We start from the raw sequence: 19,647 nt of genomic DNA, 5'->3' as shown, positions 1-19,647 counted from the left end.
CTTGACTCTTTGAAACCAGAAGGGTGTGATGGGTACTCCAAGGGAAATGTGGGACCAATAGATTTGCTTTTTCAGGTCAGACCAATGCTACTTTCTGCCCACATGCCTACGGGTGCCGGAGCCTGGTAGTTGCTGAGGACCAGATTGTCCTGGATGTTACTGACAATGATCTGATGGTGGTTGTTCGAGTGCCAGAGGGCAAGCAGCTGTGGTTGGTGAGTGTTTCCTTGGGCAGCTCCTGGGGCATGTTGGACCAGGCTCCAGCCACATGGCTCCAATAGTGCTGGACTTCATCCTTGGGGATTTCTGTGGCTGTGTCACCATAAGAATGTTTCCCATCATCTGTCAGTTCCTGAGACAGCTTAGAAAGGTGAAGTCTACAGCATTAGTGTTGTAGAACTGAGGGCAGGATCCACAGGAGCAGGACCTGTATGTGATGGTTATCCTTTGCTGTGTGGTTTTGACACCAAAACAAGGCAGAAACCTTGGGCAACAGACCTGCACTGACCAAAATCTGGGTAAATATCTGAAAGGCAGAACAGGAACTCACGTGTCTTCATGTCTGGGAGTTTAAGATGACAGCAGGTGCCTGCTCTGTGTTGAAGCACAGCCAGTGCTCTCCTTTTAGGGTATTCTGCTGGTGCATTTGAGTTATTCCTCATGTGGAGCATTAGAGCAGAGGGAGCCTTATGGATAGACCACAACAAAGAGGTGGCCCCTGCTCTTTCCAGTACTCAGGCACCTCTATGTGTTATATTATGTCCTGTGAGGGATGAGCTACTGAGAAATTAAAGATGTAACTGGACTTCTGAGTGAGCTCCTTTTGGATTGCATTCATCAGCTCAGATAAAGAGCCTGGCTCACCCATCTTGTCCTCTGCAGGATTACATCCTTGTGGTGCCAGAGGACAGCTACAGCTCTCAGTACCTGCAGGAGGAACCCCTGGACAAGTCTTATGACTTCATTAGCAGCTGCGGCATTAACAGCTTCTACATCAAGTGAGGCACTTGGCTTTGGATGGTTGCTGTGCTGTATGGGGGCTGCACACTCCTCAGGGAGCAAAAACATGTTCTTTTTGCAGGGATTGTGGGGAGGTCTCTTGTTTAATACTTCCCTTATGTGGTGACCAAACCTGAGGGTGTTTGGGGATGCTCTCCATCCCACCAAATTAGCACATGCTGATACGAGACCCTGCTGGGTTTTGGGGAGGTGGAGAGGCTGTGTGACGTTTCCTCCTGCCTTCCTCTGCAGTCCCAGCACATCATCAAGGTTTTGCCGTGACTCCGCCATCTCGCTGTCCCTCTTCTACAACAATGGGGCACAGCCCTGTCAGTGCCACGAGGCAGGGGCACGGGGCAGCCAGTGTGAGCCCTTTGGTGGGCAGTGTCCCTGCAAGTCTAATGTCATCGGGCGAGAGTGCTCCCGCTGCGCCACCGGCTATTGGGGCTTCCCCAACTGCAGGCGTAAGTTGTCCTGTCTCCTGCCTTGCTTTCTGCAGCACTGTGCCTTCCTTGGGTTGCATGGCTCTTGCTTTTCCAAACGCGCCTCCTTTTTGTCTCTTGCAGCCTGTGACTGTGGGACACGTCTCTGTGATGAGGTGACGGGGCAGTGCATCTGTCCTCCTCATACCCTGAAGCCAGAATGTGTTGTCTGTGAGCCCCAGACCTTTGGTTGCCATCCCCTCATTGGCTGTGAGGACTGCAATTGCTCTCAGCCTGGAGTGCAGGAGCTGACAGAGCTTGGCTGCGATGTGGACAGCGGGCAGTGCAAGTGAGGAAGCCCCGTCCCTTTTTAGGGCACAGCTGGCAGTATCTCTGATTGCTGCTGGGATGACTGGGAACACTAGAAGGGTGCAGGGAGGAAACATGCAGGGAATGACAGGGAAATCCTTGTTAGCACTGTGTGCCTCCCAGCATGGATGAAGCTTTGCAAATGCAGCAGCATAAAACATAGGTTTCTAATGCTGCATCTTTTGCATCCTGCTCAGGTGCAAGCCCAATGTAATCGGGCGACGGTGTGACCTCTGTGCCCCTGGCTACTACCACTACCCCAGCTGTCGGCGGTGTGACTGCCATCCTGATGGCACTGAAGCAAGCGTGTGTGACCCGGTGACAGGGCAGTGTCACTGCAAGGTCAGTCCTCCAGTGCCTTCATGTCATGCATTTGTGCTTGGCTCGAGTCTCCTTGCTCTGGCTGTACAATTGGTTTAACCTTGAGGCTGCGGGTGTTTGATGCCTGCTGGGCTGTGGGGCTCAGGACACCCTGACAGGCTTCTCCCCATCTTTCCTGGCTGCCAGGGCTCACTCACCAGGCTGTCTGTGGGCAGTCAGGCAGCCTGAAACGAGCCCTGTTGTCAGAGAATGGTGCAGGTAAAGCTGTCAGCCCACTGAATCCTTCTCCTGTGTCTATCAGTGTCACACCTTGTTGGGCTTGATAACTCCTAGAGCCATCTCTGCCCTCTGCTAAGGCCCAGCAAGGAGCCTTTAACAATACTGAGCTTTGCATACCTTCCAGGAAAATGTGGAGGGCCCGAGGTGTGACCAGTGCCGCCTGGGGACGTTTTCTTTGGATGCCAGCAACCCCAAGGGATGCACCAAGTGTTTCTGCTTTGGTGCCACCAACCGCTGCCGCAGTGCTGTGAAGTACCGAGCTGAGGTGAGAGACCAGCAGCGTGGCTGTGCTCCTGTCTTGGGTCTTCATTGTGCACTAGTCTTACCCTGCTGGAAGTTAAGGTGTGAGGAGTGTTATCCTTGTCCTGCTATGCCCATCTCCCATTTTCAGCCCCTTTTCCTGGTTTCTGGAGTCTCATGGGGTTGAAAGTCATGGATGGCATTTGGGGATTATGCCAGGAAAGGGTGGTGCTCAATTTTCCAGTGGCTTCATCAGGATGTGTGTGATGTTGTGACCCTGCTGGCATCTTTTCAGCTGCACTGAGAATTGCTCTTCTCAGCATTAGCATCCAGATGCCTTCTGTAGATCCTCCAGAGCACAAGGGGAGAAACATGTATGCTTGATTTTCCCCACAGTTCATCGACATGAATGGCTGGCTCTTGATGAGCAGCGACCACCAGGAGGTGCCAACAGCCCTGAGCCTGCAGGAGCAGCTGCTCCGTGCTGATCTCAAGAACCTCCTGGATGCCTATCAGGAGCTCTACTGGGTTGCACCCAGCTCCTACCTTGGGGACCGGGTAAGAGTACGGTGGCAGCTGGACCAGCAGTCCTGCACATCCCTGACTCCACTCTCTGGTTGATCATGGACAGCTCTGACTCAGGTCACAGGTAGCAGCTGATGCAACTTGGCTCTTCCTTAGGTTTCCTCCTATGGCGGCCACCTGCGCTACGAGCTTCACTCTGACCCACGGAGGGGTGATGTCTTCATTCCCATGGAGTCCCGTCCAGATGTGATCCTGAAGGTGCAGCCCGAGCAGTTCACCAGTACCTCCTGCTAACGTGAGCAGGGCGAGGTGGTGACCAATGCCTTCCTTGCTTTTCTCAGGGAAATCAGATGAGCATCATGTTTCTGGAAGGCTCCTACCCTTCCCCAGGGGAGGTACATGAAGGCCAGCTGCAGCTGGTGGAGGTGAGTTAGCACACTGAAATGTACCACGTGCTCAGGTGCTCCTGAAAGGAAATGACTGGCCTGTAGGCAGAAGAGAGCATTGCTTTGAGCTCAGTAGTTTTTGGATGGTCCTGTGTGGAGCCAGGAGTTGGATTTGATGATCTTTGTGGGTCCCTTCCAACTTGGGAAATTCTGTGATTTTTGATGATTTTTGCAGCAGAACTGGCTGTTGAAAATCCAAGAACTGCTTTTCCTGTGCAAAGGGAGCTGAAGGTTGAACTGGATGAAATAAAATAAGGGTTTGTCCTTCTTGCCAGTAATGTCAGATCTTTCCCCTCTAGAGTAACTTCAGGCACACGGAGACACACAACCCTGTATCAAGAGAGGAGCTCATGATGGTGCTGGCAAACCTGGAGCAGCTGCAGATCCGGGCACTCTTCTCCCAGCTCTCCTCCTCCGTGTCCCTGCGTCGTGTGGCCCTGGAGATTGCAACGGATACAGCTACAGGTGTCCCCGCAAGCAACGTGGAGTTGTGCTTTTGCCCAGCTAACTACCTGGGTGACTCCTGCCAGGTAGGGGCAAGAGGAGCTCGCACTCAGAGGGCAGCTGAACAGCTGCTGACAGACACCCCTCATGCTTGGTGCACATGGCAGTCTTGAGGGGTTTGGATCGCTGTGCAGAGCAGTGGTGCCACACAGTTTGCTTCCAGGCCAACCTCCTGAGGGTTTTAGCTTTGATCACAGCTCAGGTTGTTCCTGAGGAAGGAACAGCATCTCCCAAACTCCCCCATGCAGACCTGCTCACAGCTTCCCTCCTGCTACAGCACAGCACACCTGGGGGATGTGTGCCAGCTACATCTGGCCTCTTGGAAGGGGCATAATGGGGATATTTGTTGAAGACCTGATTCAAGTTTGTGCCTTGAGACCTTGGAGGATGTCCTCTGCCTGGCCAATTATCTCTTACTGATGAGGAATAGAAAATCTTTGTTGCTTTTAATCTCTTCTCCTTCAATACAGCCCAGTGGGAATTGTGTCATGGGTCTGTTTGCTTTGCCTGAATGTTTCAGGCTGTTTTTCACATCTCCTTCTGCTCTCCCCTCAGGAATGTGCTCCAGGTTACTACAGGGACACCAAGGGGCTATTTCTGGGGAAATGCATCCCATGTCATTGCAATGGCCACTCAGACCAGTGCCTGCCAGGGTCTGGGATATGCCTTGTAAGTAAACAGTGAGACAGCATGGCATTTTGGAGCTGGAAAGCTGGAGTTTGGAGTCTGTAATGTGGGATTTAAAATACTCTTCAGATGCAAACTGGGCCAGTGGGACCATGATTGAATTAGAGCTTTAGCTGCATGTGCCATTTGGGGGATGTTCTCCACTCAGGGTCAGGTAGAAGATAGTTCTGGGAAAGAAGAGGGACTGCGGTATCCAGATACATGATGGGGGTATTTCCTGCTGGTGGTGCTGAGCCTGCAGCATGCCTTGTCCTTGCAGAACTGCCAGCACAACACAGAGGGAGATCACTGTGAGCAGTGCAAGGATGGCTATGTGGGCAGCCACAACGCTGACGGGAGCCTGCAGTGTGTCGGATGTCCGTGTCCTCTTTCTGTTGCCTCCAACAAGTGAGCACCCTTGAATGGGATTGTCCCCATGTCAGAGAACTGGTTTGGCCCTGGGGATGTCCCAGTGCCAGCCTTGTCTGTGGACCCACGCCTGCTCCCTAGCAGCCCACACCATGGTGTCAGTGCCTTGGCACCACCTCAGGTGGTAGCTGCACTTTCCCATTCACTCCTTGTTGTTTCAGTTTCGCCATTGGTTGTGTGCACAAGGGCTCCAATACACAGTGCCTCTGCAAGCCTGGCTACGCTGGACCCAACTGTGAGCGGTAAGGAGGATGGCACCTCTGTTTCTTGGTCCACAGCCCCATGGTAGTCCCATGCAGCCGCTGCTGTGGCAGAGGAGATGTCCTAGTAGAGACTACATAGGAAATAGCTGGCTTTACCTTCAGTGTGCTGTGCTCGAGCAGGATCTCTTTCAGTCCATTTCAGATGCACGTACCCCGTTGCTGTCTCCAATGCTGATATATTTTGTTACTGTAGTTGCATTGCTTAGCTGTGCTTTGCCTTGACTTGCAGACTGTGATAAAGGCATCTTTCTTGGGTATCATAGTGCCAAACACAAAGTGCTTTGAAATCCCCAGAGTGTTGCATCAATTACAATCCTCTTGGATGCACTCACTGCTATAATTGCTTAAGACTCAGGGGTGGTGCAGGCTCTGGGATCCCCCAGTGTCCTGGCTGTGTTTTAACTCGCTGTGTTTCTCCAGGTGTGCCCCAGGATACTACGGCAATCCCCTGGTGATTGGCAGCTCGTGCCAGCCCTGTGACTGCAGTGGGAACACGGATCCCAACATGCTGTTCAGCAGCTGTGACTCCCTAACAGGCACCTGCACGGGGTGCATGCATCACACAGCCGGTGCACGGTGCGAGGTCTGCGCCCCTGGCTTCTATGGGGACGCAGTGGCAGCCAAGAACTGCACACGTGAGTGGGACCAGCAACTGGGGGAAGAAGGACAGACTGACCAGGGACATGTCAAGAGTTTTAGTGAGGTTGTACAGCACTCATTGGGCTGTGCATTGCGTGGATGAGTCACGCACTCAGTTGCATGCGTGCCAGGACAGGCAGCCTCTGACGATGATAATAAGAAAGAAAGCAGCTCCAAAAACCTGCCCTCCAGCATCACAACTCCAGAGCTTCTGATCCAGCCCTGTTTGCAAGCTGCCAAGCCACACCTGGGTTGGAACAGCCTTGCTCCAAGCAGCTCCTGCAGCAGCGGTGCTGGCACTCCCTGGAAGTGTGGGTGTGCACAACCCACTGCCAGCACTGCTCCTGTCTGTCTGAGGAGCAGCCAAACTGCAGCTCACCAAAGGGGAACTGCCCTGGGCAACCACAGTGGAAATAAGCAGTCAGCAGGAGCAAATCCAAGCAGAGAAAAGCTGTGTATTTACTGTGGTTGTGATAAGATAGGGGAGAAGTGGGATTCCCTGTAAGGAGGTCTGGGGTGGCTGATGGGTCTTTTCATTTCAGCCTATAACTGTGTGTTTTCCCTGGCAGAGTGCAACTGTTCTCCTTGTGGGACTGACTCATGCCATCCACAAACCGGGCAGTGCTTCTGCAAGGCTGGAGTGACAGGACAGCACTGCGACCAGTGCGAGGTGAGGCTGCGTGTGTTCCACGATGGTACCTTTGCTTGTCATGGGTGCTGAGCTGCAGCCTCAGCAGTGGGAAGCTGCAGCAAACCTCATTTGCCTGCATGTATCCAGCATGAGCTGTGCAGGACAAAGGTGGGTTTGCCCTGAACAGGTCCCACACTGACCTGCTTTTCCCTAGGAGGGGTACTATGGCTTCGAGGGATGCTCTGGCTGCCGGAGGTGTGACTGCGATGTTGGTGCCATTGGGAGCAGCTGCCACGCACAGACAGGCCAATGCCACTGCCTGCCCGGTGTCAGCGGCTTGCATTGCCAGCAGTGTGCCCCAGGCTACTGGGGCTTCAGCGAGAGGGGCTGCAGAAGTGAGTCCTGCTTCCCAGCTGTCAGGTCCCTCACGTGGAGGAGCAGGACGTGGTTTTGGTGGCACGTGTGCTTGTCAGATTGCTAGGGAAGGAAAACAACCAACTGTTGTTTGGAGTCTTGTGTGTGTTGCCAGTTTGCATATAGAAACCCCAGCAGTGCATGCATGTAAATGGGCAGAGATGCAATTGCACAGCTGGAGTAAAGCCACCAATTCCCCTCCCTCCGATGTAGCAAGAGCACAAAATGATGACACTGGTGTTTCCTTGTTATTGAACTTGGCAGAGTGTGAGTGCAGAGGGGGCTCTTGCGACCCACGTACTGGGGAGTGCACCTGCTCCAATGGGCTGACGGGGAAGCAATGCGACGTCTGTATGCACAACTATGAGATCCCTGTGGCAAATGGCCCAGACAGCATGAGGTGTGAAGGTGTGTATCCTGGGGAAGGAGGTGAAGGAAGCTCTGGCAAAGGGCTCTGCTGACTGTTCCATTCTCTGGGCAGTGTGTGACAGCTGCGTCCTGCTCCTGCTGGAGGATCTGCAGAGCATTGAGATGACCTTCCCCTCCATCCGGAGCCACTTGGTCAACCTCAGCGCCAGCTCCATCGCCTGGGCTCGCCTCCATAGTCTCAACAGCACTATGATGACTATTGCTGTACGTGGCAGGTCTGGTTCTGCTTTTTGCCTATTTGTCCTGATTTCCTGGCTTGATTTCAGCTCTCTTCTTTTCCAGAACCAACTGCGTGAGTACCACAGAGCCATGAACAAGGTCAGGCAAAGGGCTGATGAGCTGGAGGATGAGAACACAGACCTCACACAGGACTTGAATGCGCTGCAGCACAGAGTAGGATATTTCTCCATCTTCCTCCCATTGACGGAACAAGAGTTCCCCTTTTATCTAAATTGAGGGCTTTGAAGGCCATGAGAAACCCAGCTCAGTCAGGCTGGGTCTCCTGTTCAGCCCAGCTGTGGCTGTGGCTGCTGGGGTGTCTGACATGGCCGAGCTCCGTTGGAGGGCTGTTAAACATCTCATGACATCAGGATGCCTGGAGAAATGTCTGTGTGTACATACGTCCATGCTTTGAACAGCCCAGTAGCAGAAGGGTCACGTTAAACAAGAACTTACACTTCAACTAACAGTGCTTTGTGTTTCAGATGATGATGTCTCACAGAAAAGCAAATCATTTAGAGCAGCATACAAGGGAGACTTACCACAGAGGAGAGCAACTTCTGCTAACTATTCAAAGTATTCAGAAAAGCATTGGAGGTGGGTGAAGTGTCTCTGCTTTGTGGGTTTCTCCTGTTGGGAATGCCACATTTTTACTTTGCAAACACCACAGAGTACTGCATTGCTTAGAAAGGGCCGTGGAGAAAAGAAGGGGAAACCAAATTGTGATGGAGATCCACACAGACTTGTGACTGTACAGGTAGACCAGGGGATGTTGAACCTTAGAGGAGGTTTCGTTTGGATGTTAGGAAACATTTCTTCTCAGAAAGAGCAGTGATGCAGTGGCACAGCTGCCCAGGGAGGTGGTGGGGTCACCATCCCTTCAGTGTTCCAGAACCATGGAGATGTGGCACTGAGGGACGTGGGCAGTGGGCATGGTGGGGTGGATTGGAGTTGGAATTGGGGATCTCAGAGGTCTTTTCCAATCTCAGTGATGCTGTGTGAGTCCCAGCTGTTGGGCTGAACACCATGTTTGGAAAAACATGTCCAAGTGGCACAAATACTATTAAATAAAAGCATAGAACTGGTCTTTCAGGAGAGATTTAGTGAAACAGGGAGGGACTTGGATCTAGGAGAGGAGGCAAAGTCAGCTGATGGCACAGTCTGGTTGCCCAGGTACTGTGCAGAGACTGCCTGCATTTTGGTGAGAGTAAGAGATGGAAGGTCTCAGCTGCAAAGGGACTGGGGTGAGGATGCTAATGAGATCTGCATTTCCCTACAGACCTGGTGCGGCAGATGGCTGCGTTTGGGGCAGCAAATGCCAGCATCACCTCCACCGAGGAGTTTCGGCAGAAGATGGCAGAGGTGGAGAGGATGCTGAGGGAGATGAAGGAGCGGAGCCTGCGTGGCCAGGAGGAGCTGGCAAGGCGTGAGCACGAGGAGGCTCAGAAGTGTGAGTGCGGGTTAGCAGCATGGGGCAAAGCTGTGCTGCCCCTGCTTGGTCCGGTTGTTGGCAGCCTGAATAAGTCACCCTGTATTTCTACATATTCATTGCCCCATGAGAGAGCACTATTATTCAGAATAATAGGGCTTCGAGGTAGGGGTTCTCCTTCACATAAAGCCTTTCAGGTGCAGCTGGGTATCTTTCTGAAAGAGATCCCATCCCTCTTGCTAGTTGGGTTTGTAGACAATATTGTATGAGATCTTGTGTTATCTAGACTGAAAGAGGAAGGGATACCTGAAAAGTGGGACCAGAATTAGGCATTTCCACAACCAAGCACAGAAAGATGAACACCAGTTCTCATCTCCTCCACCCCCAGTGTTGCACCGGGTGAAGAGCGAGCTTCATGCCCACTGGGAGTCCAACCAGGCACTAGTGAGCCGCATCCAGGACATGCTGGCACAGCACAGCTCCCAGCTGATGGATCTCCGCGATGCCCTCAACGAGGCTGTCAACAAAACCAGGCAGACAGAAGACCTGAACAGTTTGAACCGCAACAACCTGGAGGAGAGTCAGGTAGACCTGCACCAGATGAACTGCTATGCAGTGAGGGGAACCTCCCCTGACCCCGCTGGCTCCTAACTCCACGCTTTTGTGTCTAGCAAAAGAGCCGTGAACTCCAAAGGCAGTATGGGCTGGTGCAAGAGACCCTGAGGATGGCTGAGAATGCCCTGGCCAAGGTCTCCAACTTCCTACAGAAGATGGAGAGTGCGAAGGAGGTGAGTGATGGAGTTGCTTTGACGTGGGCAGAGCACAGTGGGGCAACCGTTGGGGGTGACACTTGTCTTTGCAGGCATATGAGAAGCTGGCAGCCCTTCTGGATGGGGCAAAGCTGCCTCTGACAGAGCGAGTCAAGAAGTTCTCCCCAGCCAGCAGTAAGATCCCCATTGTGGAGCAAGCTGAGGAGCACGCCCGGCTCCTGGATGAGCTGGCAAGGAACCTGTCCAGGTGAGGAGCCCAAGATTGTTTGTCCTTGGGGACAGGAACCCAGCATGAGTGATCTCTGTGGCCTTGACAGCTTTGTCTTCCCACACAGCATTATCCAAGGCACGAACCAAGATGGCTTCATCCAGAGGGCGATCGATGCTTCCAACGTCTATGCCAGCATCATTGAAGCAGTGAGAAAAGCTGAGCGAGCTGCCCATGATGCTGATGAGGCTGCTGGCGAGGCTTTGATGGTATGTGCTGTGCAAATGAGAGAAGGCAAAATTCCATTTGCAGCCGTGCAGCTTTTCACACCTGCACACAGTGGTCTGCTGCCCCTTCCTTCTGAGACTGCAGCACTTTGTGCTGGAGAACAGAGCAACTGGTGAGGCCAGGGCTGGGTTGGGAGCTTCGGGTCACCCCATCGCAGCCCTGCAGCATACCCCACTGCAGTTGTCCAAATGAGTATATCTGTGTGGGTGCTCTCTGGGCCAGGGACTTGAATTCCTCTTGCAGACTCTGAGGCAGCACAGCAAAGGTTTGTTTTACAGAACGTCATGTCAGAAAATCTCGGAGCCATCTCTAAAGAGCTGAAGAGGAACAGCAGCAACCTGGAGGAGGCTGTGAGGAGAGAGCAGACAAAACTCAATGGAGGTGAGAGGGGCTCCGTCACAGAGTGGTGGCTTTGGGCTGGACAGAGACCCGACACTCAGAATACGTGTTGTTTTGTTTTGTTTAATGGCAGCTATTAAAGGCACTCTGCAGACAGCAAAGGACAAGCTGGCTGACCTCCGCAGGAGGAAGGAGCAGCTCTTGAGCCAGCTGCAGTCTGTGCAGGATACGCTGGGCAGGGACCAAGGTTTGTCCTGAATACCCTCTGCCCCGATCCTCACATCCAGCTTGCAAGCAAAGGCTGCTTCCTTCCCTCTCCTGAGCATCTCAGGGATTTTCCTGTCTTTTCAGAGGACACCAGGGAGACGATCCAGAATGCCAAAGCAGCTGCCACAGAGGCCAACGAGACAGCTGCAAGAGTGGAAGATACCTTGAGCACCATGAAGAAGAATCTGGATGAGTGGAAAGACAAGTATGGAGGCCTTCGAAATGAAGACCTGAACCAGGCAGTCCAAGATGCCAGGAAATCTGGTGAGTGCTGATCCCGCTCAGGCTCTGGGGCTGAGAACAGTCCATTCAGAAGCAGTGGTTTGCAGCTCCAAGTCAGGAGTGCAGGGAAGCAAGGATGTCAACGCTGGGTGCTTCAAATTCTGCCCCTTTATTTTAAATCTCAGTCTGCAGAATGTACATCACCTATGGCTTTGTGTACATCACCTATGGCTTTGTTGCAGGAGGTTGCATGTGCTGGAGCATCTTCAAAACCCCGTATCAAGGCTGCTGTGTGTGGGGAAATGATTGTGTGATTCCGCTTCCACTGCTTTTGATTTGCATGTCTCAGACCTGCCTGAGCTTCATGTCTCCCTCACTAGCATTCAGAACTACTGCTTCTCTCTCATTCCAGTGGCCAGCCTGGAAAGCACCATCCCACTGCTGCTGGGGAAGCTGAGCAGCCTGGAGAACAGAAGGAATAAGAATGCCACTGTGTCGGAGAACATTGTGCGCATCCGACAGCTCATCACGCAGGCGAGGAACGCTGCCAGCAAGGTGGGCTTGTGGGTGAATGGGGGCTTACCTGGGGTTGCTGTGTGAATGGGAGAGGTGTCGAGGATAGCTCTGGGGCTACCAAGCAAGGTTGCTTTCTCATGGGAAAACTCCCAGGAGTGCACTTGGAAGAGCTGTCAGGCACATGAGGTGGCAGCTGTGCATTTCAGCACTTCAGAGTTGGATTTCTTTCCCTCCAGGTGAAAGTCCCCATGAAGTTCAATGGCAGCTCAGGTGTGCAGGTCCGGATGCTGAGCAACCTGCAGGATTTGGCAGCCTACACATCCCTCAAATTCTACATCCAAAACCCTGAGCCCAGGAGCCAGCAAGATGGGGCAGAGGAGGGACGGTTCGTTCTGTACCTGGGCAGCCGGGAGGTGAGTTGGGACAGGAGGGCAGCTGTAGGTAGCTGCTTCCCATCTCTGGTGCACCAGGGAGAGCATTGCTGGGTGCTGTTGCCCATTCTGATGTCAGCATCCAGCCCTGTTTCTCCCTACATTCAGGCCACTGGAGACTACCTGGGTATTGTGCTGAAGGACCGCAAAGTGCAGTGGATCTACAAACTGGGCAATGAGGAGCCAGCTTCTCTGACCATCGATGAGGAGATTGGAGAGCAGTTTGCTGCCATCAACATCAACAGGTTGGGGATGGGGATGGTACATTCCGAGGCAGCTCGCTGGGAGCCTGTCCCTGCAGTGCATGTGGGTAGTGCTGTGCCCAAAAGATCAGCACCAAAACACCTCAAAAAACATCATGGAGGGTCTGGGAGTTGCTTTCAGGTTGAAAGATGATGCTCTTTGTCAAAGCTGTGTGGGGATGCTCTTTACTCAAGGAAGGCAAGGTTGGCTCCTCTTTGGGTGTCTCCACTTGCCTTGACCATCCCTCCCTGCTACAGGATCCTGCAGTACGGGCAGATGTCAGTGATAGTGGAAAGGCAGACAGTGCATGAGACCAAGGGAGACAGCGTGGCCAAGGGGGAGCAGGGGCTGCTCAACCTCGACCCGCACAACGTGGTCTTCTACGTGGGCGGCTACCCACCCAGCTTCATGGTGAGACAGGTTTCCTAGGAGGTACCAGCAATATCTCTGGAGCTTCTTGGCAGGACAGCCCATGATGTTTTCATGACAAAACCAAAATCAAACTGTTTGGTTCCTTCCCAGCCGCCTCCCACTCTTCGTTATCCCAACTACCGTGGATGCCTGGAGCTGGACACACTGAACGAGGAGGTAGTGAGTCTGTACAACTTCCAGCACACCTTCCAGTTGGATACCACCACTGAGAAGCCCTGTGCAAGGTAAAGCCCTGCAGCCAAGTGGGGCAGTGCATGTCCCAGGGGCTCACCCTAACCTTTGGCTGCCCCATTTAGGAGCAGTTGGCTTTGGAGTGATGCCTCGTGTCTCTTCTTGTGTGTTTCAGGTCCAAGTCCACAGGAGATCCCTGGCTGACCGACGGCTCCTACTTTGATGGCACCGGTTATGCGGAGATCAAGTTTGAGAGTCAGTTTGGCACAACCAAGCGCTTTGAGCAGGAGATCCGGATCGTCTCCTACAATGGCATCCTCTTCTTCCTGGAGAACCAGGCAGGTGCCACTCTGCTGGGGAGCCTTCACTCCTCAGTCAGTGTGACTTGGGCAATCCCAACCCTGCCTGCAGGTGTTCCCCGTTCAGGGTTGTGAGGAGAAGATGGTTTTGGAGTTTATAGTGCTGTTTATATCGGTACTTCTGCACTATTGTTAAAAGCCACCAGAGGGCTGGATGCAGCCCTCACAGCCAGGGCAATCCCTTGTCTGGTTCCAGAAAGTCCTGAGCTCCACAGCCATGCACAGAGCTTTGAGCTGGACCAGGATTCACCATGGCAGTCAGTGCTGCCAGGAACATTTCCATTGCCCCCAACACAGGGTTGCTGCTCACACGTGGATCCCTCGTTGCTGTCACAGTGACAGGTCAAGGTGTCAGCAGCAGGATCTGCTTCTGCCAGTGCTAAGCCCTGATGCTGAGCATCCAACCTGCCTCCCACAGGGACAGTTCCTGTGCCTGGCCATCCGGGATGGGAAGTTGGTGCTTTACTATGACTTCAACACAGGCCTGGAGATGGCAAAGCCCAGCAGCAATTCTTCTTCCATCAGTAGTGCCACAAACAAAGCGGTAAGGGGGAAGTGGGTGCCCAGCTGGGGTCTGGCTCTTCATTCAGAGTGCCAGCTGGGACTCTGGAGCCTTGTTTCGGGTCAGAGTTTAAAGCCTGCAAGCTCTGAGCCTCCTTTTTGAGTGTTCTTTGCTTGGAAACATGAACTGGACGTTTTGTGCTCTGCTCTCTAATGGATCCAGTTGCTCATTGTTCTTCTCTGTCTGCAGATCCAGATCTTCCTCCTCAAAATGAATAACAAGAAGCGCATCCTGGTGCGTCTGGAGCGCCTCACCATCTTCATGGTGGAGCAGGAGAACTCCTTGGAGAATGCTGTCTCCTATTACCTGGGCGGTGTGCCCCCAGCAGTGCTGCCCCCCAGGTAGGTCTGGCCCACCAGATGGTGTGGGCAGTCTGCATCTTCATCTGTAGTCTTTGAGGGTTGCCCTGGTGCTTCCTCAACCACCTCCAGGGCTGCTTGAACTCCAGGGGGAGTCGTCTTCTTGCTGCCCATCATCATGGGCTTGAGGATGGGACATCTCCAGGGAGGGATGGGGTGCTGGTGGGTGTTGCTGAGCCTCCTTAGCTAAGCTGGGTGCTGTAAAGCAGCCTTCTGCATGAGGTGTGCAGCCACCACCTGGTCATCCCGTGTCCTTCCCAAGTGCTCTGTCTGGGGGCTGCAAGGCTGGACCCTCAGTGAGGTTGTCCTGTTAACACTGCCTGTTTCTCCTGCAGCCTGAAGGCGCTCTTCCCCACGGGTGGGTCCATCCGGGGCTGCATGAAGGGCTTGAAGGCTCTCGGCAAATACGTTGACCTGAAGCGCATGAACACTGTTGGCGTGAGCTACGGATGCACCTCAGACCTTCTGGTAAGTGCAGTGCTTCAGCAGCTGGGGATGGGGTCCATCAAGGAAAGCAGTATAGGACCCTGGGACAAATTCAATCTCCTCTTTGTGCAGAAGTATAAACTCTACAGCTCTTCAGTGCTGGGGCCCATGGTGAGGTGCCCCCCACAGTTGACCATAGCATTGGCCAACCCAAGTGAGATTCTGGATGCCTACACACCAGGGCTGGCTCTCACCTTGCTTCTGTGGTGTTTCTCACAGGTGGCTCGCTCCATCAGCGTCCATGGCTATGGTTATCTGACCCTGGCCCTGAAGGATGTGCCTGGGCTGCGGGACTTCTACAGTGGCTTCAGCTTCCAGACGAACCAGCGTGAGGGGCTGCTGTACCAACACAGGACACAGGTGGGCACCCACAGTCCCCTCCCAGTTGTCTTGGTAGAGGACAGCCATCAGTTTGTGCAGGAGCATCAAGTGAGGCTTCTGCTTGGGAAAGAGAGGGATTCATTTGAAATGTGAGCGGGGATAAAAGGGTAAATCTGGTGAAATCTGGATAATGTGGGTAAATGGGCCCTACCTTGGGGCTTGGCTGCCCAGTAATGGCACGATGCTTTCTGCAGGAGGGGACGTGCCAGGTGTCCCTCCAGAGGGGCCAGCTGGCCTTGGACCTGCTGGAAACCAAAGTCACCACTGAAAATACCTATGCAGATGACAGGACCCACTACGTGGCCTTCTACAGCGATGCCCAGGGGTATGTGTCTTGGTGATGACTCACGGGTGCTGAGGGGCCAGCAGCCCTGGGACCCTGCTCATCCTGCACCGCTCATGCCCCATAGGGTGCGTCTCTATGTGGACGATGAGCTGCAGGACACTGCAGCTGGGGCCAGGACCAGTCGGAGGCAGCGTCGGCAGCAGGATGGCCGGGCCCTCTTCCAGTTTGGAGGCTCACCAGAGCCCGGTGCCCTCAGCAACCTCACTGGCTGCATCGGGAACGTCTTCGTCAAGCGGTGAGCATCACTGTGCTGCTTCCCGGAGAGCAGGACTCGGCCCCGTCCTGCCTTTCACCTGTCCTGGTTATGGGAACTTCTTCCCCCTGTACGTAGGAGGTCGGAGCCGCAGATGGTGGTGGACCTGCAGCAGAATGTGGAGAGCATCAACATCACCATGAGCTGTCCTTGGGGAGAGCGGCCGCAGCAGCTCAGAGTTGCTCTGAAGAAGGACAGGAGGAAACCCAAGGTATCGCTGCTGACAGAACCCCCATCTATTAAACCACCACCATTGCCCCTCAGTGGGGGACCCTCCCTTCACTGTCTTTCTCAATGCATCCCATGTAGGTGCCCAGCAGGCCCAGCTCCAAGGACCGTCGCCACAACCAGGCTGGGCTCTGCCGGCCACAGCCCCGCACAGCCAGTGGCACCTTCCGCTTTGGGGGGTCCCCGAGCAGCCGCTGGGAGTTTGAGGAGATCCCAGCCTCCTTCAGCCAGAGGTGAGACTCACTCTGTGTCCACCCCATGTGGGCTCAGCCCTAGGAACCATCGCTTGCCCGCTGCAGTGATGGGAGGGCAGGGTGCTCCTGTCATCCCCTGTCCCTGCAGGTCCCATTTCTCCCTGGAGGTGAAGCTGAACTCCTCCAATGGGCTGCTCTTCTACGTGGCGGGCAAGCGAGGCGCCTTCATGGCTCTCTTTGTCTCCAACGGGCGCTTCATCTTCCTGGTGGTCATCGGTGGGCGCCGGCTGCGCATCCGCAGCAAGGAAAAGTACCACGACCAGCGGTGGCACACGGTGAGCAGAGCGGAGTGCTGGGGCTCAGCAAGGCCTCGCAGAGCCACTTTGCTCTCCCTTCTGGCTTTTCCCACTACACAAAGCCCCCTGCCCTTCTAACCATCTTTGGTCCTTGCAGGTCTTCTTCAGCAGAGACCAGAGCCGAGCCCAGCTGGTCATTGATGGGCTGCGAGCCCAGAGTGCTGCAGTGGCCACCACAGAGCTCTTTGTAGCCCAGACCCCCTTGTTTGTGGGGGGGGTCCCAGATGGAAGAGCCAAGGCTCACATGCTGGTAAGGGTTTTTGGGGGTCCCTTGGCATCACCCCATCTCTACTGGCTGTTGGTCCTACAGCATTGCTCCATGTTCCTCTACGCTCACTGCCAGAGTCTGTCTATCTCTGCAGGGCACATCGGTCTCCAGCTTTGATGGCTGCCTTAGGAACCCACAGCTGGACGGGAGGCCCCTGGGTACCCCCTCACACACCTTTGGGGTGACACCGTGCTATGAAGGTGCTATGGAGAGTGGGATTTTCTTCTCTGCAGACGGCGGGTCCGTCACCCTAGGTACCCCACAGCAGCCCGGGCTGGTTCCCATGGTCCTGGGACTGTAAAGGATGTGTCTGGTGGGGGGTCCCTTGTCGCCTTCTCACCAGTGGCACTGCATTTCCAGCTGATGCACTGACAGCTGAGCAGGACTTGGAGGTGACACTGGAAGTCCGTCCCCACAGTGCCTCTGGGCTCATCTTCCACATCGGGACAAAGAGAAGCCACCATCTCATGCTGTACATGGAGGAGACAAAGGTAGCCGGAGGGATGGCTTTCCCATAGCCCCAGTGGAGGCCCCACCTCCTACCCACCATGCTCAGCTTAGCGAGCTCTGATGGGTTTGTCTCTGTGTTAGGTCACCATGAGAGCCAGCACTGGGTCTGACGAGTTGTCCACGTCGGTGACGTGCCCATCTCTGTGTGACGGGCAGTGGCACACCATTACAGGTGAGGGGACAGCGCTTTGTCCCTCGGGATACACTGCTCAGCTCACATCTACTGCGGGCAGTCCCGTGCCCTTCCCGAGGTATTTGAACCCCAGCTCCCACCTGTATGTACTTAATTTGGGAGATTGCAGCTGCCATTAAGTCATTTACTCATTAGAGTCCTCACCTGATCTCGTTAGTGCTGTCAGACCTGGCAAGCCGGGTGGATGGGGTGATTGCCAGGTCATGGAGCCACTTGCAAGGCCAGGGCTGCCCTGTGCTACTGCTGGGCTCCAGTAAGCAGCACTGTCTGACGCTTTGGTTTCTTTCTAAGCTATCAAAAGGAAAAATGTAATCCAGATCCAAGTGGACACAGAAAGAAACTACGCAGTGGGACCCAGGAGGCCTCCTGCACCCAGTACAAGTGCAACGTTCTACCTAGGAGGGCTGCTAGGTGAGTTGAGAAAGATGCACTCCAGATCAGAACACCCCAATGCAACAACTATTATTGCTGTAGCAAATAAGATGTGCTTAATCCCTTACTCTGTTACTAGTCTAATGCTTGCTTTCATTTGTTCTTTCTGCAGAAGCAGACGAGGCCAATAAAGTGTCAGCGCTACCTCCCCTCCCTCATTACGTGGGCTGCATAAGGAATCTGCTGGTTAACCAGAGCCGTGTGAACCTGCTGCAAACAAGGACTGTCAGGGGCTCTGTTGGCCTGAAGGGTTGTCCCGTGCTGTAAGTGCACCTCAGGGTACAGCCTGACAGCAGCAAACTGCACTGCTCCCCGGGTCCCAGCCATCAGCTGCGAGCTCTGGTCAGCCAGTCCATCTGCAGCACCTGCAGCACAAGCCTGTAGCACAAGTCTGGGGCCAACATCAGGGAGGGGCCACAAATCCACGGGGAAGGAGAGCAGGGGAGGAAGGTGGAGAGAAGGGAGAGCTTCAGGGGCACGTTTCACAGATAGAACCAAAGTTGGAGCAGGGTATGGAAACAGATCTGCCTCCTTCCCCAGTGGTCGAGCATCTGCAGCAGGCCTCATGCTGGCACACAGCTTGTGTTATGGGCTGGAGCACACAGCAGCTAGCTGTGCCTCACATCCCAAATCCCTTTCCCTTTACCCCACACTTACAGAGCATATAGGTTTAGGCTATAAACGACAGTCACAGGCCGCCTTCTGCTAAAGGCTGCAGGCAGTTTGTTTTGTAATGCAAGTAGGACAAACTGGATTAATTCCGTCACTTCGGGGTTTTTATAAGCAAGGATGCATTTAACCCTTCCCCCTAAGGACAGTCTCTGTTCACCTGCTAATGCTGTGCAAGTACAGAGCTCTGCAAGGGGGACCTTGGACAAAATTCTGCTTGCAGAATTAGCATCTGCCAATCAGATTAATTTATAAGACTTTTCAAAAGGAACAAAGTAGGCTGGAAGAACTGCTGAGGGAAAGCAGGTCACCAAAGACGCCACTCTGAACTCCCTGCAGTTGCATTCAGCATAGATAGATACACTGATTGATAGAAGTCCTGTTGCACGAAGCAAGAAACTGTTGCTTGAAAGGGAAAAGAACTAAAGGTTACCTCTGTCCAGATTTGCAATGTCACTGCAGTCACCTGCCCTGCGTCCAGCTGCCTCCTGCCCAGCCTGGCTCACTCCTGCTCACAGTGCAGTCTGCACTTGAAAAAGAAACCAACACATTTTGCTCCCAAAACACCCAGCTCACTTGTGCACTTACACATCATATATATATTTGTGTGTGTATATATATATATCTAGCCACGTGGGGACAAAATCTTGCTTCCGAAATGGACTTATAACTTATATATTGTTTTTTTTTATGAGGGGTAAATATTGTAAAATGGGTTTTTAACATGTCCATTTTAAATGTAATTATGACCTGTTTTTAGTATTAAAGGTGGTCTTCCTTTGTAAATCACTGGTACATACTTTGGAGTCAAATAAAGTTTTATGTTATTCTCTTTCACTTCACTGATGAGGAGCAAATCTGAGGCAGTTTTCAATCCTCTGGTCTTCCAGCACGAGGAAAACTGAAGCCTGGTATCCAAAGCACCAAAAGCCAACTGCAC

The 19,647-nt window shown here is 53.5% G+C and overlaps 1 protein-coding gene across 3 annotated transcripts in view; it reads left to right on the top strand.

The window, feature by feature from the left end:
• LAMA5 (laminin subunit alpha 5) overlaps positions 1–19,543 on the top strand; it is a 77,189-nt gene extending 57,646 nt beyond the window's left edge. For all 3 annotated transcript variants that reach the window (XM_072349792.1, XM_072349791.1, XM_072349790.1), the window contains exons 32-80: positions 76–215; positions 883–998; positions 1,252–1,463; positions 1,566–1,770; positions 1,988–2,132; positions 2,515–2,655; positions 3,027–3,188; positions 3,312–3,413; positions 3,497–3,580; positions 3,901–4,131; positions 4,661–4,774; positions 5,052–5,179; positions 5,362–5,442; positions 5,884–6,098; positions 6,672–6,772; positions 6,948–7,128; positions 7,412–7,555; positions 7,629–7,780; positions 7,859–7,969; positions 8,281–8,392; positions 9,075–9,245; positions 9,613–9,809; positions 9,896–10,012; positions 10,087–10,241; positions 10,330–10,471; positions 10,769–10,871; positions 10,963–11,076; positions 11,181–11,360; positions 11,731–11,873; positions 12,071–12,247; positions 12,374–12,510; positions 12,766–12,919; positions 13,031–13,164; positions 13,287–13,449; positions 13,889–14,014; positions 14,222–14,373; positions 14,727–14,859; positions 15,097–15,237; positions 15,453–15,583; positions 15,669–15,839; positions 15,936–16,068; positions 16,167–16,318; positions 16,428–16,614; positions 16,733–16,885; positions 16,998–17,157; positions 17,264–17,394; positions 17,495–17,585; positions 17,898–18,017; positions 18,151–19,543. In XM_072349792.1, the coding sequence (XP_072205893.1) occupies positions 76–215; positions 883–998; positions 1,252–1,463; positions 1,566–1,770; positions 1,988–2,132; positions 2,515–2,655; positions 3,027–3,188; positions 3,312–3,413; positions 3,497–3,580; positions 3,901–4,131; positions 4,661–4,774; positions 5,052–5,179; positions 5,362–5,442; positions 5,884–6,098; positions 6,672–6,772; positions 6,948–7,128; positions 7,412–7,555; positions 7,629–7,780; positions 7,859–7,969; positions 8,281–8,392; positions 9,075–9,245; positions 9,613–9,809; positions 9,896–10,012; positions 10,087–10,241; positions 10,330–10,471; positions 10,769–10,871; positions 10,963–11,076; positions 11,181–11,360; positions 11,731–11,873; positions 12,071–12,247; positions 12,374–12,510; positions 12,766–12,919; positions 13,031–13,164; positions 13,287–13,449; positions 13,889–14,014; positions 14,222–14,373; positions 14,727–14,859; positions 15,097–15,237; positions 15,453–15,583; positions 15,669–15,839; positions 15,936–16,068; positions 16,167–16,318; positions 16,428–16,614; positions 16,733–16,885; positions 16,998–17,157; positions 17,264–17,394; positions 17,495–17,585; positions 17,898–18,017; positions 18,151–18,305 (7,100 nt within the window). In that variant the 3' untranslated portion in view covers positions 18,306–19,543. The remainder of the gene's footprint in view (positions 1–75; positions 216–882; positions 999–1,251; positions 1,464–1,565; positions 1,771–1,987; positions 2,133–2,514; positions 2,656–3,026; positions 3,189–3,311; positions 3,414–3,496; positions 3,581–3,900; positions 4,132–4,660; positions 4,775–5,051; positions 5,180–5,361; positions 5,443–5,883; positions 6,099–6,671; positions 6,773–6,947; positions 7,129–7,411; positions 7,556–7,628; positions 7,781–7,858; positions 7,970–8,280; positions 8,393–9,074; positions 9,246–9,612; positions 9,810–9,895; positions 10,013–10,086; positions 10,242–10,329; positions 10,472–10,768; positions 10,872–10,962; positions 11,077–11,180; positions 11,361–11,730; positions 11,874–12,070; positions 12,248–12,373; positions 12,511–12,765; positions 12,920–13,030; positions 13,165–13,286; positions 13,450–13,888; positions 14,015–14,221; positions 14,374–14,726; positions 14,860–15,096; positions 15,238–15,452; positions 15,584–15,668; positions 15,840–15,935; positions 16,069–16,166; positions 16,319–16,427; positions 16,615–16,732; positions 16,886–16,997; positions 17,158–17,263; positions 17,395–17,494; positions 17,586–17,897; positions 18,018–18,150) is intronic.
• Positions 19,544–19,647: the final 104 nt, after the last annotated feature.

The sequence above is a fragment of the Excalfactoria chinensis genome, chromosome 15, assembly GCF_039878825.1.
Source record: "Excalfactoria chinensis isolate bCotChi1 chromosome 15, bCotChi1.hap2, whole genome shotgun sequence".
Taxonomy (NCBI): domain Eukaryota; kingdom Metazoa; phylum Chordata; class Aves; order Galliformes; family Phasianidae; genus Excalfactoria; species Excalfactoria chinensis.
Note: the sequence above shows the minus strand (reverse complement) of the source record. Positions and strands in the feature narration are given on the sequence as shown.